This window comes from Eptesicus fuscus, chromosome 7 (genome assembly GCF_027574615.1).
Source record: "Eptesicus fuscus isolate TK198812 chromosome 7, DD_ASM_mEF_20220401, whole genome shotgun sequence".
Taxonomy (NCBI): Eukaryota; Metazoa; Chordata; class Mammalia; order Chiroptera; family Vespertilionidae; genus Eptesicus; species Eptesicus fuscus.
The window spans coordinates 92,350,619-92,363,831 of NC_072479.1; the positions used below are offsets into that span (position 1 = coordinate 92,350,619).

Sequence of the window (13,213 nt, forward strand, 5' to 3'; positions counted from 1 at the left end):
ACTGTGGTTATCACAGCTATGTACTCACATGCCTGACTGTCCTGCAAGGCTGGTTTTTATAGCTTATTCTTCAATATATCTTCAGCAGTTAGTTCAGTGCCTGAAACAAAAATATTTATTGAGAGAAAATTTGAGGTACAGAGTAATGGCGTAGTTTGTTCACCACAGAACTAGTGGTTAATGAAGTATAATGAAAAGACTGGGAAGGATTACTGAGAGTTCAGAAATAGATAGGCAGGCAAGATTCGGAATTAAGGACTGAAAGTGAATTAGAGCAAAGCTAGGAGTTAAGCAAGAGAGCTTTGGGCATAAGGGGACAGTGCTGAGTGAATGGAATTTTGGAATTAGAGAAATGTATGACATGAATCAGACCCCAAATTTCATTGAAGTGGTAGGGTAAGCCTCTGAAAGTTTGTGTTCCTAGATTTTAGTTTTGGGCTTTGTTTTATGGCGAAATGGAGGGTCCTTTTCCCCACTGGGTGCTGGGGGTGTAGTTCTTACAGTATATTGAGAAAATAATTTTCTAAGACTTGCGCAGGAGAATGAGTGATTTTTATTTGCCTGGAATTACACCCCTAGGTTTCCAAGGTACCATTCCCCTTAGTCCAGGCATAGAAGAAATATAGCTGGGGTTTCATTAAAACTAAAGGCAAAGCCAGTGTCTGGAGTTTCCTCTCCATGTTGGAGCTGGGTTCAGTTCAGCATCAGGCTAGTTGCAGTCCATTAGTCCATTGTGTGTGGGGTGAATGCAAGGGAGCCCCACAAGCCCAGAGTCACATAAGTCCCAAGAGTCCCAAGAGCATAAGAGAGCAAGCTTCTTTGTTCAGAGAATTAAGTATCCCAAATTTTTGTGCCCTTGCAGTGGCTACCCCCATTCTGGCCGACCACCTCTGTCCCTAGGTGTGATTGGTATCAACCACCTTCGCTAGTCCCCCCAACTTTACTGGGTATGTGTCTGTCTTCTCTTTGTTGGACCCCTGGGAGGGTAAAGTAGTTTCCTGGTAAAGCTGCCTAAATGACATGCTTGTAATATCTGGCTCCCCTTTGCTCCTTTCCTATTATTAATAACTAGGTTAATTACAACGGTTTCAGCTTGTTAAGTTTCTTTATATCTTGGATGGCACGGTTGAGGTTATGATTGGCAAAATGGGACAAAGTGAATGTTGAGGAAGAATAGGATGATCATATGTCCAAGATAGTCTTCAACTTTGGGTCATTTCTGTTCTTATATTTATGATTTAAAGTATTTAAATATTCCCAAATGCTTATTTTAGGATATATAATTTCATTTGAAATGTGGTGTTAGATTTGCTCAGCTTTATGGTTGATTTTTTTAGGGGCCTATTTTCATCAACAGAAATACTTTGATTCATGTGTTATGGCATTTTACAATAGTTAGTGGTCTAACTTAGAGTGCTCGCTTTCCTATATATTTTATGGATAGGGTTCCTAACTCAAGACTCTTCTGTCAGTTCTGATGTAAAATAATCTAAGTATATTATGCATTATGTGAAAAAGATAAAGTAACTTAGGAAAATATATTTTTAGCATTTGATTGAAAAACAGCAAATTCCACACAGCAATTAAAACACAATCACAGTGGTGTTTGGGAGGGTTTCTAAGACCACCCCAGATTCAGTGATTCCCTAGGACTCACAGGCCTCAGCATAAAATTGCATTCATTGGTGATTCCTTCTCTCTCTCTCTCTCTCTCTCTCTCTCTCTCTCTCTCTCTCTCTCTCTCTCTTCTTTTTCCTCACTCAAGGAGTGAGGATATTTTCCCCATTGCTTTTCAGAGACAATGAAGGGAGGGAGGGAGGGAGAAATATCGATGTGAGAGAGAGACACATTGACTGGTTGCCTCTTGCATGTGCCCTCACTAGGGGCAAGGAGCGACTGCCACCCACTGAGCCACTCTGGCCGGAGTGAATGGGTGATTTCTTATGGTAAAAGAATATAAAGCAAAATCAGCAAACGGAGAAGGCAAAGTAGGGGCTGGGGGGCAGGCTCAAGCTTCCAGAGATATCTCCTGCTGGAGTCACACAGGATGCGCTTAATTTCCCAGGCAATGAGTTGTGACAATATGTGTGAAATGTTGCCAACCAGAGAAGCTCATTCGACTCAGTGCCTGGAGATTTTTATTGGGAGCTGATCAATAGCACCCTCTGCCTGTCATGTACTCAAATTCAGACTCCCAGAAGAAAGGCAGGTGTTCAGCATGAAATGTATTCTTTGTGCACTTGGGCACAGTTTGCCACTATCATCAGTTAATGGAGGGAACCCGCTAAATTCCTGGACACCAGCCAAGGGCCAACCTCGTAAGCAGGCCTTTCAAGGAGAGCAGTCAGGACTATGTTAACTCTTGCACCAACTACATGTGGCATGGATGACTGTCAGAAACATAATGTTGAGCAAATGAAGGTAGACATAGAAGAGGATTGAAAAAATAGTCAAAACTACGTGCTAGAAGCCAGGCTAGTGTTTACTCACAGGGCGTGTGGGGGGTGGGCAGTAAATGACTGGACGAGAGCAGAAGGAGTCTCTGGGGCGCTGCCAATGTTCTGTTCTTCATATGGCTACTGGTTAAGTTCAGTTTGTGAATTTTTTGGGATGTGCACTTATATGTATATTTTTCTGTTCGTATGTTATACTTCATTAAAAACTTTTAAAAACTAATTAGCAGAGAGTCAGTCACAGTAAGGAAACATACCTTTTGTTACTCTCCTGGTAAGACAAAGGATAAATGGATGGTAGAGCATGGTGAGAGGCAATGCAATGTAGAAAAGAGCTAAGCTTTGGAGACACAGTATGAATTCTACTTATGCCATGTAAGTTATTTAATATCTCTGAGTAAGTTACATGCTTATTGATGTTAGAGAGAGGGGAAGCGAGAGAGACATCGATGTGAGAGAGAAACAGGATTGGTTGCCTCCTGTCTGTGCCCTGACCGGAGATTCGAAGGACCCGAAACCTTTTCATTGTAGGGGCCAACTCTCCAACTAGCTGAGCCACACCAGCCAGGGCATTTGCTTTCTCTCTTGCTCTGACCTTGGGTTTCCTCATTTATAAAATAGAAATGTTAGTAAGTCAACTTTGAAGGGTTGTGAGGATTAATGAAATAGTGTATGTATAAGCACCTAGCACAAAGATGTAGTTATGAGATTTGGAGAGGGGAAGGAAGTTTCTAGATTTTTCCTATAATATATGGTATCTTATATAATCATAGGGTAATATGCAAATTGACCAAACAAATTGACCGAACGGCGGAACGACTGGTCACTATGATGTGCACTGACCACCAGGGGGCAGACGCTCAATGCAGGAGCTGCCCCCTGGTGGTCAGTGTGCTCCCACAGGGGGAGCGCCACTCAGCCAGAAGCTAGGCTGATGGCTGGCAAGCGCAGCGGTGGTGCGGGAGCCTCTCCTGCCTCCACGAAGTGCTAAGGATGTCTGCCATCAGTCGGATATCCCCCGAGGGCTCCCAAACTGTATAGGCCAGGCTGAGGGGACACCCCCCCCCCCAGTGCATGAATGTCGTGCACTGGACCTCTAGTTATTTAAATACATTTTTCTTGATGATCCTGAAGGGGACTATAAGAATTATTTAACCAAAGTTTAAGATATAGTGTTAGATTTACTTTATGAACTTTAATTATTTGAAAGTTAGATTATGTATATTTATTTAGTATTTCTTTTTAAAAATATATATATTTTATTGATTTCAAAGAGAAAGGGAGATGGAGAGAGAGAGAGACATCAATGATGAGAGAAAATCATTGATTGGCTGCTTCCTGCACGCTCCCTACTGGGGATCAAGCCCGCAACCCAGGCAAGTTCCCTCAACCAGAATTGAACCTGGGACCCTTCAGTCTGCAGGCTGACACTCTATCCACTGAGCCAAACCCTCTATGGCTACTTAGTATTTCTAACTTTTTAGAAAACAAGGCTTACTTTGGCCAAACATTTTTATAATAATCTGAATATACAGTAATATTTTTTATGCATTATTAAGCAGATTGCTTCTAGATATGCACAAATTTTGATTATTCTAGAAAAATCAATATGTAATAACTGCTGGGGATGAATTTATATGAGACCCATGAATAATAGCTGTTAGACAATCAGGATATAAAATTAATTGAGACATGTTTTCTGGAACTTAAAAGTCTCATCAACTATATACACCACCATACTAAGATATTGTGAACACTTGCTATGATATGCTGAATTTAAATATACTTTTTGTGACATCAATACTATGAGTAGGTCATATTCTGGTGAAAATAGAGGATATTATGTTTCACTTGCTGAATTATCTTATTACATAACATTTGTTGCTAACTTGAAACATTATAACCATATCAACTTCTTGTTATACCAGTTCAATTCGTTCATTTCCGTCATTAAAGAGATGCTTAATAGATTGGAGTCTGAACATAAGACTAAACTGGAACAACTTCATATAATGCAAGAACAGCAGAAGTAAGTAGGTGGCATGTGAATTTTTTGTGGTTAAGTGTGAGATTAAACTTATCTAATGATTAATTTTCTGAAATACGGACTAGAAAAATTGATGGATTTTAGCTTGACTATATTTGAAACATTAAAAAAAAATTCCAGCATATTAAATTGAACTGAGTTAAAATAGACTGTTGTTGAAAATCTAATGTTATTTCTGAGTACAAAAGTATAATAATATGATATAATCTTAGCATTTTCTCTACATAGAGAAAATTATGTTTCTGAGAAAATCTCGTCAACATTACCCGCTGGTGCTGTAAACTCAGGGTGTTGATCATCAAGAGCACCACTTATAAATATTTTTCAAATCTATTAAACCTTGGTGTTTTAATTTCCCCCTTCCTTGTTTCTCTAACCCCAGAAACATTTATAGAACGTTCATTTTGTGTTCAAAGGAAGAAGGGAAAGGTAAAAGTTATGCACTAGAGCAGTGGTCGGCAAACTCATTAGTCAACAGAGCCAAATATCAACAGTACACGATTGAAATTTCTTTTGAGAGCCAAATTTTTTAAACTTAAACTTCTTCTAATGTCACTTCTTCAAAATAGACTTGCCCAGGCCGTGGTATTTTTTGTGGAAGAGCCACACTCAAGGGGCCAAAGAGCCGCATGTGGCTCGCGAGCCGTGGTTTGCCGACCACTGCACTAGAGAATACTAGTTTATTAAAATAAAATCTTTGCTGTATTCTTTGCTCCAGGGGGAAACACACACACACACACACACACACACACACACACACACACACACACAGTTTTAGGATACTTGTTAAACTTTGACCATAAGCCAAAGACATCTGGCAATCAGTAAAATTGATATCAATTGTGAGCAAGTTTCCCAAATAGAAACTCTTTAGCTTCTACCCCAGTGATGGCGAACCTCTGACACGCGTGTCAGTGCCATTTTTGATGACACGCGGCCGCTGAGGCGGGCGCATGCCGAGGATGAAACATTTATGTTATTTAAATTATAAATATTGCGAAATAATGTTTTTTCCTCAAAGTGACACACTACCCGAGTTATGTTCAGTTTTTTGGCGAAGTTTGACATACCAAGCTCAAAAGGTTGCCCATCACTGTTACCCAATGTAAGATGAAGGCTTATGTAAGTAAATACACAAGGTGTATTGTAGAATGATGTGAAATAGCCTTGTGTGCTTTAAGTATGCTGTGATCTTCTATAATAATAAAAGCGTAATATGCTAATTAGACTGGACGTCCTTCCGGACGAAGCCAGGGTTGTGAGGGAAGCCCAGGTCCCAGGTGCCAGAGGGAAGCCAGTGCCGGCAGCCGGGGGAAGGAAGGCCTACTCTTGCACGATTTTCCTGCATTGGGCCTCTAGTGTGTGTGTGTGTGTGTGTGTGTGTGTGTGTGTGTGTGTGTGTGTGTGTATCGATTGACTATATAAACATAGAAACCCTGAAAAATAATTTTTAAAAATTTATAACAAATTTTTAATATCTAGCATTTATACTTAAGGTATAAATGAACCTTCTCTTTTTCTTTCTTTTATTTTTTTTCTCTATTGATTAAGGTGTTACATATGTGTCCTTATCCCCCCAATGCCCCCCCCCCCCAACCTACTCCCTCTTTTTCTTTTTCCAATATAAATCCTATCTTTTTTTTCAAGATGTAGATCTGGTCCACATCACAGTGATTATAGCATTTATTGTTAGAGTCACAGATTCTGAACTTTTCCCCATTTACATCTTATCTCTCAGTGTATAAACTGATGGTAAGAACCATGCTTGCCTGGTTTTAATACATTCTGAGTAAATTTTGCAGTAAATCTCAAATGTTGAGTTAAAAAAAAGACTTGTATACAAATGTTCATTTGGGGGGCGGGGCAAGCAGACATTACTACTAGTAAACAGTGAAAAATATTTATGACTCTTCTTAAAGAATGAAGTTGCATTTTGTTCAGGTTCTAATAAACTCCATGTGAATGAATTAATTTTAGCATGCATATTTCAAAAACATGCATTTCTTTTTATTGCTTTGTCATAATTATCAATTTTCCTACAGATCTTTGGATATAGGAAATCAAAGGAATATTTCTGAAGAGACAAAAGTTACAAATGTTGGATCTCAGGTATGAAGATATTTAGATTAAGTTTTTGTAAAAAGTGCGTCACAGTGTGCTTCATTTGGGGGCTTTTGATCTTTAAGAAGTAAAATCACAATATGTTTTTATGTCATTTAAGCAGTTGACTTTTATCTATTTCATCAGATTGACAAAGTTTTCAACAACATTGGAGCAGACCTTCTGACTGGTGGTGAATCAGAAAATAAAGAGGATGTATTACAGAATAAACATAAAAGAGTAAGTTTCTTTACTACTGTTCTTTTTATCATATATATATGTACACACACATATTTATATATATATGTGTGTGTGTGTGTGTGTGTGTGTGTGTGTGTATGTATATCCTATCTAATAAAAGAGCAATATGCAAATTGACCATCACTCCAGCACACAAGATGGCCGCCCCCATGTGGTCAAAGATGGCTACCCCCATGTGGACACAAGATGGCCGGCAGGGGAGAGCAGTGGTGGGTGATCAGGCCAGCAGGGGAGGGCATTTGGGGGTGATCAGGCTGCAGGGGAGGGCAGTTAGGGGCAACCAGGCCTGCAGGGGAGGGCAGTTGGAGGGGACCAGGCCTGCAGGGGAGGGCAGTTGCGGGGGACCAGGCCTGCAGGGGAGGGCAAGTGCAGGGGACCAAACCTGCAGGGGAGGGTAGTTGGGGGTGACCAGGCCTGCAGGGGAGGACAGTTGGGAGGGACCAGGCCTTCAGGGGAGGGCAGTTGGAGGGGACCAGGCCTGCAGGGGAGGGCAGTTGGGGGGGACCAGGCCTGAAGGGGAGGGCAGTGCGGGGTGACCAGACCTGCAGGGGAGGGCAGTTAGGGGTGACCAGGCTGGCAGGGGAGGGCAATTAGGGGTGACCAGGCTGGCAAGGGAGGGCAGTTAGGGGTGACCAGGCCAGCAGGGGAGGGCAGTTAGGGGCAATTGGGCTGGCAGGGGAGCATTTAGGCGTCGATCAGGCTAGCAGGGGAGTGGTTAGGGGGTGATCAGGTTGGCAGGCAGAAGTGGTTAGGGGCAATCAGGCAGGCAGGCAGGTGAGTGTTTGGGAGCCAGCAGTCCTGGATTATGAGAGGGATGTCTGACTGCCCGTTTAGGCCCGATCCCACCAGGATTGGGCCTAAATGGGCAGTCGGACATCCCTTGAGGGGTCCCAGATTGGAGAGGGTGCAGGCTGGGCTGAGGGACCCCCCGCTCCCGTGCACGAATTTCGTGCACAGGGCCTCTAGTGTGTGTGCGTGTGTGCGTGCGCGCGTGTGTGTGTGTGTGTGTGTGTGTGTGTGTGTGTATGGTTTCCTGTAAACCACAGACTTTTGTTGGGAAATAATGTTTAGCATCTTAATAAGAAACATTATTTATTTTTATGAAATTTAAGTTATCAGTGGAACATGAGCTGACCCATGTTGAGAATATAAAATTATACTTTCCAATTGAAATATTGGTAGCATCCAATATAAAATACTACTTCAATTTTGAATTTCTGCTGAGGGCAGTTTCCTCTTTTCATTCAACAAATGAGAATACCTATGTGTGTAAAGCCATTGTGGCTTTTCAAAATTGTAAGAGTTTATAGTTTAGCAAGATTGATAAGAGAAATAGACAAATGTCAAATTTGATGCAGGCATTGTGAAAGAAGCATTTTACGTCTTCCTTTGCTTTTTTATGAATTCCTAAAATATTTTTGGAGTGAAATAGACTAAAGTTGAACAAAATCTCCTAATTTTGTAAAATGAAATCACCTAATTATATTCTCATTGTCTGTAAAAATATGATTTAATGAATGTTCTTAAAACAATCATTATTTTCATACTAGAAATATTTTAGCACTGATTCTGTAACTTTCTACTTAAAGATTATTTTTTGCAGTTTGTTTAAAGTTAATTCAAAATGTAACTTACCTGTAGCAATCACCAATACATGAGTAGTTTGCAAACTATTTGGTATTGTCAAACATACCAAAACATGCTTTACAAAAAAAGAAATCTTCTGTCTTATAAATAGAATTATGAAGTTTCCAGTTAATTTTTTTGTTTTGTTTTAAGGCATCACTTACACTTGAAGAAAAACAAAAATTAGCAAAAGAACAGGAGCAGGCACAGAAGTTGAAAAGTCAGCAGCCTCTTAAACCCCAAGTACATACACCTATTGCTCCAGTGAAACAGGTCAGAGTTCATTTGTTTTTTTTAAAGCATACACTACTCTTAAGGAGTAAGGTAATATAGAATTTAATCTGCTTATTGGGGTTTGTATAAAAAGGTATTGTAAATAATACTTTATTTAATATGCAGTTTCTGGGAAGTATGGGCATAAAGGATTTTCCAACAACTCAATACCCTGCCTGGTGGATAATGTTTTGTGCTAGTGCTTGTTACCAATAAAGAGGAAGCTAGATGAACAGGAGGTTATTATTATTATTTTTAATATTAGGTCTTGTACTAATTCAACACTATTCACTTTGAAATGATCAGTAATATAATATGCATTTATGTATTTTTGACTAAAAAATAATTTTCAAATTTTGGTGTTTCAATTGTAGTTGGGCTTGTAACTTGGTTAAGGAATACTTTTTATGTATTTCCTGACCAGGAATTATTTCCTACTATTTTCTAGGCAGTGTTATATAGGTGCTGGTACTGTGGCAGTGATTAAAGTCCCTGCTTGTAGAGAGTGTACATTCCTTACTGGTTTCAGAAATAACTTTTTCTTCAAAGGTTTCTTTAAGTTATTTTTTGTTATCTTTTAATCTCTAAAATTCTGGAAAACATTTTAGTGCGTCAACATGCAAAATCCAGAATATTAAATATATGTGTGTGTGTGTGTGTGTGTGTATATATATATATATATATATATATACTATATATATATATATATACACACACATATATATATATATATATTTTATTGATTTCAGAGAGGGAGGGAGAAGAATAGAGAGATAGAAACATCAGTGATGAGAGAGAATCATAGAAACATCAGTGATGAGTGGCTGCCTCCTGCACTGCCCACACTGGGGACCAAGCCCACAACCCAGGCATGTGCCCTTGACCTGAATTGAACCTGGGACCCTTCAGTCTACAGGCTGACGCTCTTTCCACTGAGCCAAACTGGCTAGGGCCAGAATATTTTTAAATTACTTACGTAATAATAAAGAAAACAAATTTTCACAAAGTTTTGATAGAGTTCAAAATATAAAAATAATAAAGTATCCATTTTTGTTATAAAGATTTACTAATGAGAAGACTACAGTTCTCTTTTGGGGAAGGTGGGGAAGACAACAATTCATTTGAGTTCAAAATTAGTGTTCCCTGTCAGCAAATTGACTACAAATGTTCATCTGTGAAAAAACAAAAATATGTATTGATAGGTGGGATTTGGTCTGTGGCATGGTTTGCTAACTTGGTGTAGACTGTTGAGCTTAATTTTAACTTGTCCTTTATAATATAATCTATCAAATGTTTATTAATTTTAAGTAATTTATAATTCTTGGTGATGAAGTAACTCCCTCATATTTTTCAGACTAAGGACTTGACAGACACATTGATGGATAGTATGTCATCTTTGACCAGCCTGTCTGTTAGTACCACTAAAAGTTCTGCTTCAAGTACCTTCACTTCTGTTCCTTCCATGGGCCTTGGCATGATGTTTTCTACACCAGTTGATAATACAAAGAGAAACTTGACAAATGGCCTAAATGCTAACATGGGCTTTCAGACCTCAGGATTCAACATGCCGGTTAATACAAACCAGAACTTCTTCAGTAGTCCAAGCACACCTGGAGTGACCACGATGACAATGGGAACACCTTCCACTTTGCCAAACTTCAATGCTGTGGGGGTTCCTCCTGCTGGTGCAAAGCAGACTCAACAGAGACCCCCAGATATGTCTGCTCTTAATAATCTCTTTGGCCCTCAGAAACCCAAAGTTAGCATGAACCAGTTATCACAACAGAAACCAAATCAGTGGCTTAATCAGTTTGCACCTCCTCAAGGGTCTCCAGGTATGGGCAGTTCAGTAATGGGAACACAAATGAACATGATGGGACAATCTGCCTTTGGTATGCAAGCCAATCCTTTCTTTAACCCACAGAACTTTGCACAGCCACCAACTACTATGACCAATAGCAGTTCAGCTAGCAATGATTTAAAAGATCTGTTTGGGTGAGGTGTATTGCTCCTATTTTTAAAGGATTCAATTTTAATCATGTGTGAACTGATTGACATCTTTATATAGTTGGCTTGGAGGAACTATTTCTGTGGGAAAAGGAATGGTTCTAAGATAGAAAACATCTGTTTCTATGCCAGCATAGTCGTTGTATGGACTCCTCTAACAGAGTTTTTAAAGCATTGAGGAATTTTTTCCCTCTTACCATATTCTCTTTGGGTTTTTAAAAGACCCAACCTGTACCAATCTCAAAGAGAAGATACCTGAGGATCTTGAATAGCAAAATTTTTTAATCAAATGTTTATTTTGCTTGTAAATCTTATTTTAAAAAGTTGAGTTGATGGTAATTGCAAGTTTTACCTATTAAATACTACATGGTACATAGTCTGCCTTCACAAGTCATTAGTCTTCATTTCAATATGTGAAAAATCTTGATGCTGTGTTGATTTGTTTGCATTTAGTATGATTGAGTGAGAAAATAATAAGCATAATGAGAAAAGGATCATTACTTTTTCCAATCTTATTTACTTCTCAGATGAACTAATGTTTAGTACAAAAGACTGAGCAAATACTGCAAAATTTAACTTAACATTGATTTCATTGGTTCAAACTAAAGGCATTACTAACCATCTTAAATGCAAATTAATCATTGTAAATTATATTTTAGCATGGTCTGCCTCAAATAGTAATGTATTTTTCTGCATTTCCTTGGATATATTTAGAATCACTTTTTCCTATGGTGTCCAGATAGGAGAGGTATGTACTGATTTGTACATATATTTGACAAAGCTCCCTGATGTGATTTCCCTGACTACTGCCTTTATATTTCACTTGAATTCAAAATTCCGAGGTTGCAGTATATATGAATTGCATTTTCAAAAGGAGATTTGTAAGAATTAAACTATATTTAATGAGTAAACATTTGAGATTTCTGCTGTATTGTTTCAAATGTAATAAACTTTACTTCTATAAAAATGAGCAGTTGTATCTTCTGGCTACCAAGAGATTAATTTTGAGTTTACCATGATAAAGTGTGACCTCATCAATTACTACAACTGAAGTTTACTTCTTTCTAGGAATTTCAGAAACCTTTTGTTTGAAAGTTATAAATAGATATTTTTAGAAGGAAAGAATAAATTCTTCTAACAGGAAACATGCTTTATTTTTCAAAGCCTTTCTCTGATATTTTTCTTTGATTTGCTGATTACTCATTCAGTCGCAGATGGAGCCGTATGTTATAAACGTGATTTTTATTTTGTTAAATTATATTCTGCCATTATATGACAACTTTAAAATCATCTTTCAGAGGAATATATATGTATTATAGTTGCTGCCGTAGAGTTTGTGGTTTTTTAAATATGAGACCAGCAATTCTTTAAAATAAATCATATGCTATTTAGTGTGCTGATACTAAGTTTTCATTGAAATACGTATGTATACACATACTAAATATATCATTGACCAGACAGTACTTGATTATAAAGTGATGGTAATATTGATAGTGGCATTCAGTAAGAGTATAATTTAAAAAATAAAAAGTCAGCACCTGGCCAGTGTTGCTCAGTGGTTGGGCATCTACCCATGAACCAGGAGGTCACCTTTCGATTCTCAGTCAGGGCACATGCCTGGGTTGTGGGCACAGTCCCCAGTAGGGGGTGTGCAGGAGGCAGCCAATCAGTGATTGATCGTCTCTCATCTTTGATGTTTCTATCACTCTGTCCCTCTCTCTGAAATCAATAAAAACATATTTAAAAAATAAAAAGTCAGCTTTATATTGGGGTTCTGTATGAGCTGTATTTTGTTACATGGTTTTAGAAAAAGGACTCAAATACTGAAAAAACAGCCAAGAAATAAAAAGCACTAGGAAGATCAAGTGTTTTGTCAAATACATTCACCTTGACCAGATTATGTCTTGTTTGTAACACAATATTTCTCTTGAGAAAAGTTTACATATGGAATAAAATTGCTTAATGTTAAGAGTTTTTCTTTGTAACAATTTAGTAGTCACTGTTTATTAGGAAATTGCTTTTTATTTTGTAAAATACCTTGATGTCAGTGTGTTGAACTTTTAGTTAGAAGGAAAGCTTAATGTAATAACATATACTTTGAACTTATAAGTATGAAATAGGTTACTTGAAAAATTATATGTAATTCTTACATCTTGAAATTTGCTCATTTATTGAGGTAATGGTGCTACATCTGTAGAAAAAATTTCCCTACACTTTATTTTCCTGAAGGTATTTTATTTAAATCATTTCCATCAATTGAACTGTTACCATTGCCTTTTTCTGTTGAGAAATTGCCTCTGAAAAAGTTCTATATTTAGACTTTTATTTCTGTGTGAACAGAATTTTCAAAGTACTAGATCACCTTAAAAATTATTTCAGATATTGACAGCATTTAAGTTTTTTTGTGCTTAGAGTAGAAAATTGGTAAGTTAAAAAGCACCTGTAG

At 38.1% G+C, this 13,213-nt stretch overlaps 1 protein-coding gene across 5 annotated transcripts in view; it reads left to right on the forward strand.

Annotated features, from left to right (window-relative positions):
• Positions 1-12,736, forward strand: part of SCYL2 (SCY1 like pseudokinase 2) — a 53,109-nt gene extending 40,373 nt beyond the window's left edge. For 4 of the 5 annotated variants that reach the window (XM_054719400.1, XM_054719401.1, XM_054719403.1 and 1 more), the window contains 5 exons: positions 4,382-4,482; positions 6,543-6,609; positions 6,748-6,840; positions 8,641-8,760; positions 10,115-12,736. In XM_054719400.1, coding sequence (XP_054575375.1) covers positions 4,382-4,482; positions 6,543-6,609; positions 6,748-6,840; positions 8,641-8,760; positions 10,115-10,759 — 1,026 coding nt within the window. In that variant the 3' untranslated portion in view covers positions 10,760-12,736. The remainder of the gene's footprint in view (positions 1-4,381; positions 4,483-6,542; positions 6,610-6,747; positions 6,841-8,640; positions 8,761-10,114) is intronic. The other variant, XM_054719402.1, reaches the window with a different exon arrangement.
• Positions 12,737-13,213: the final 477 nt, after the last annotated feature.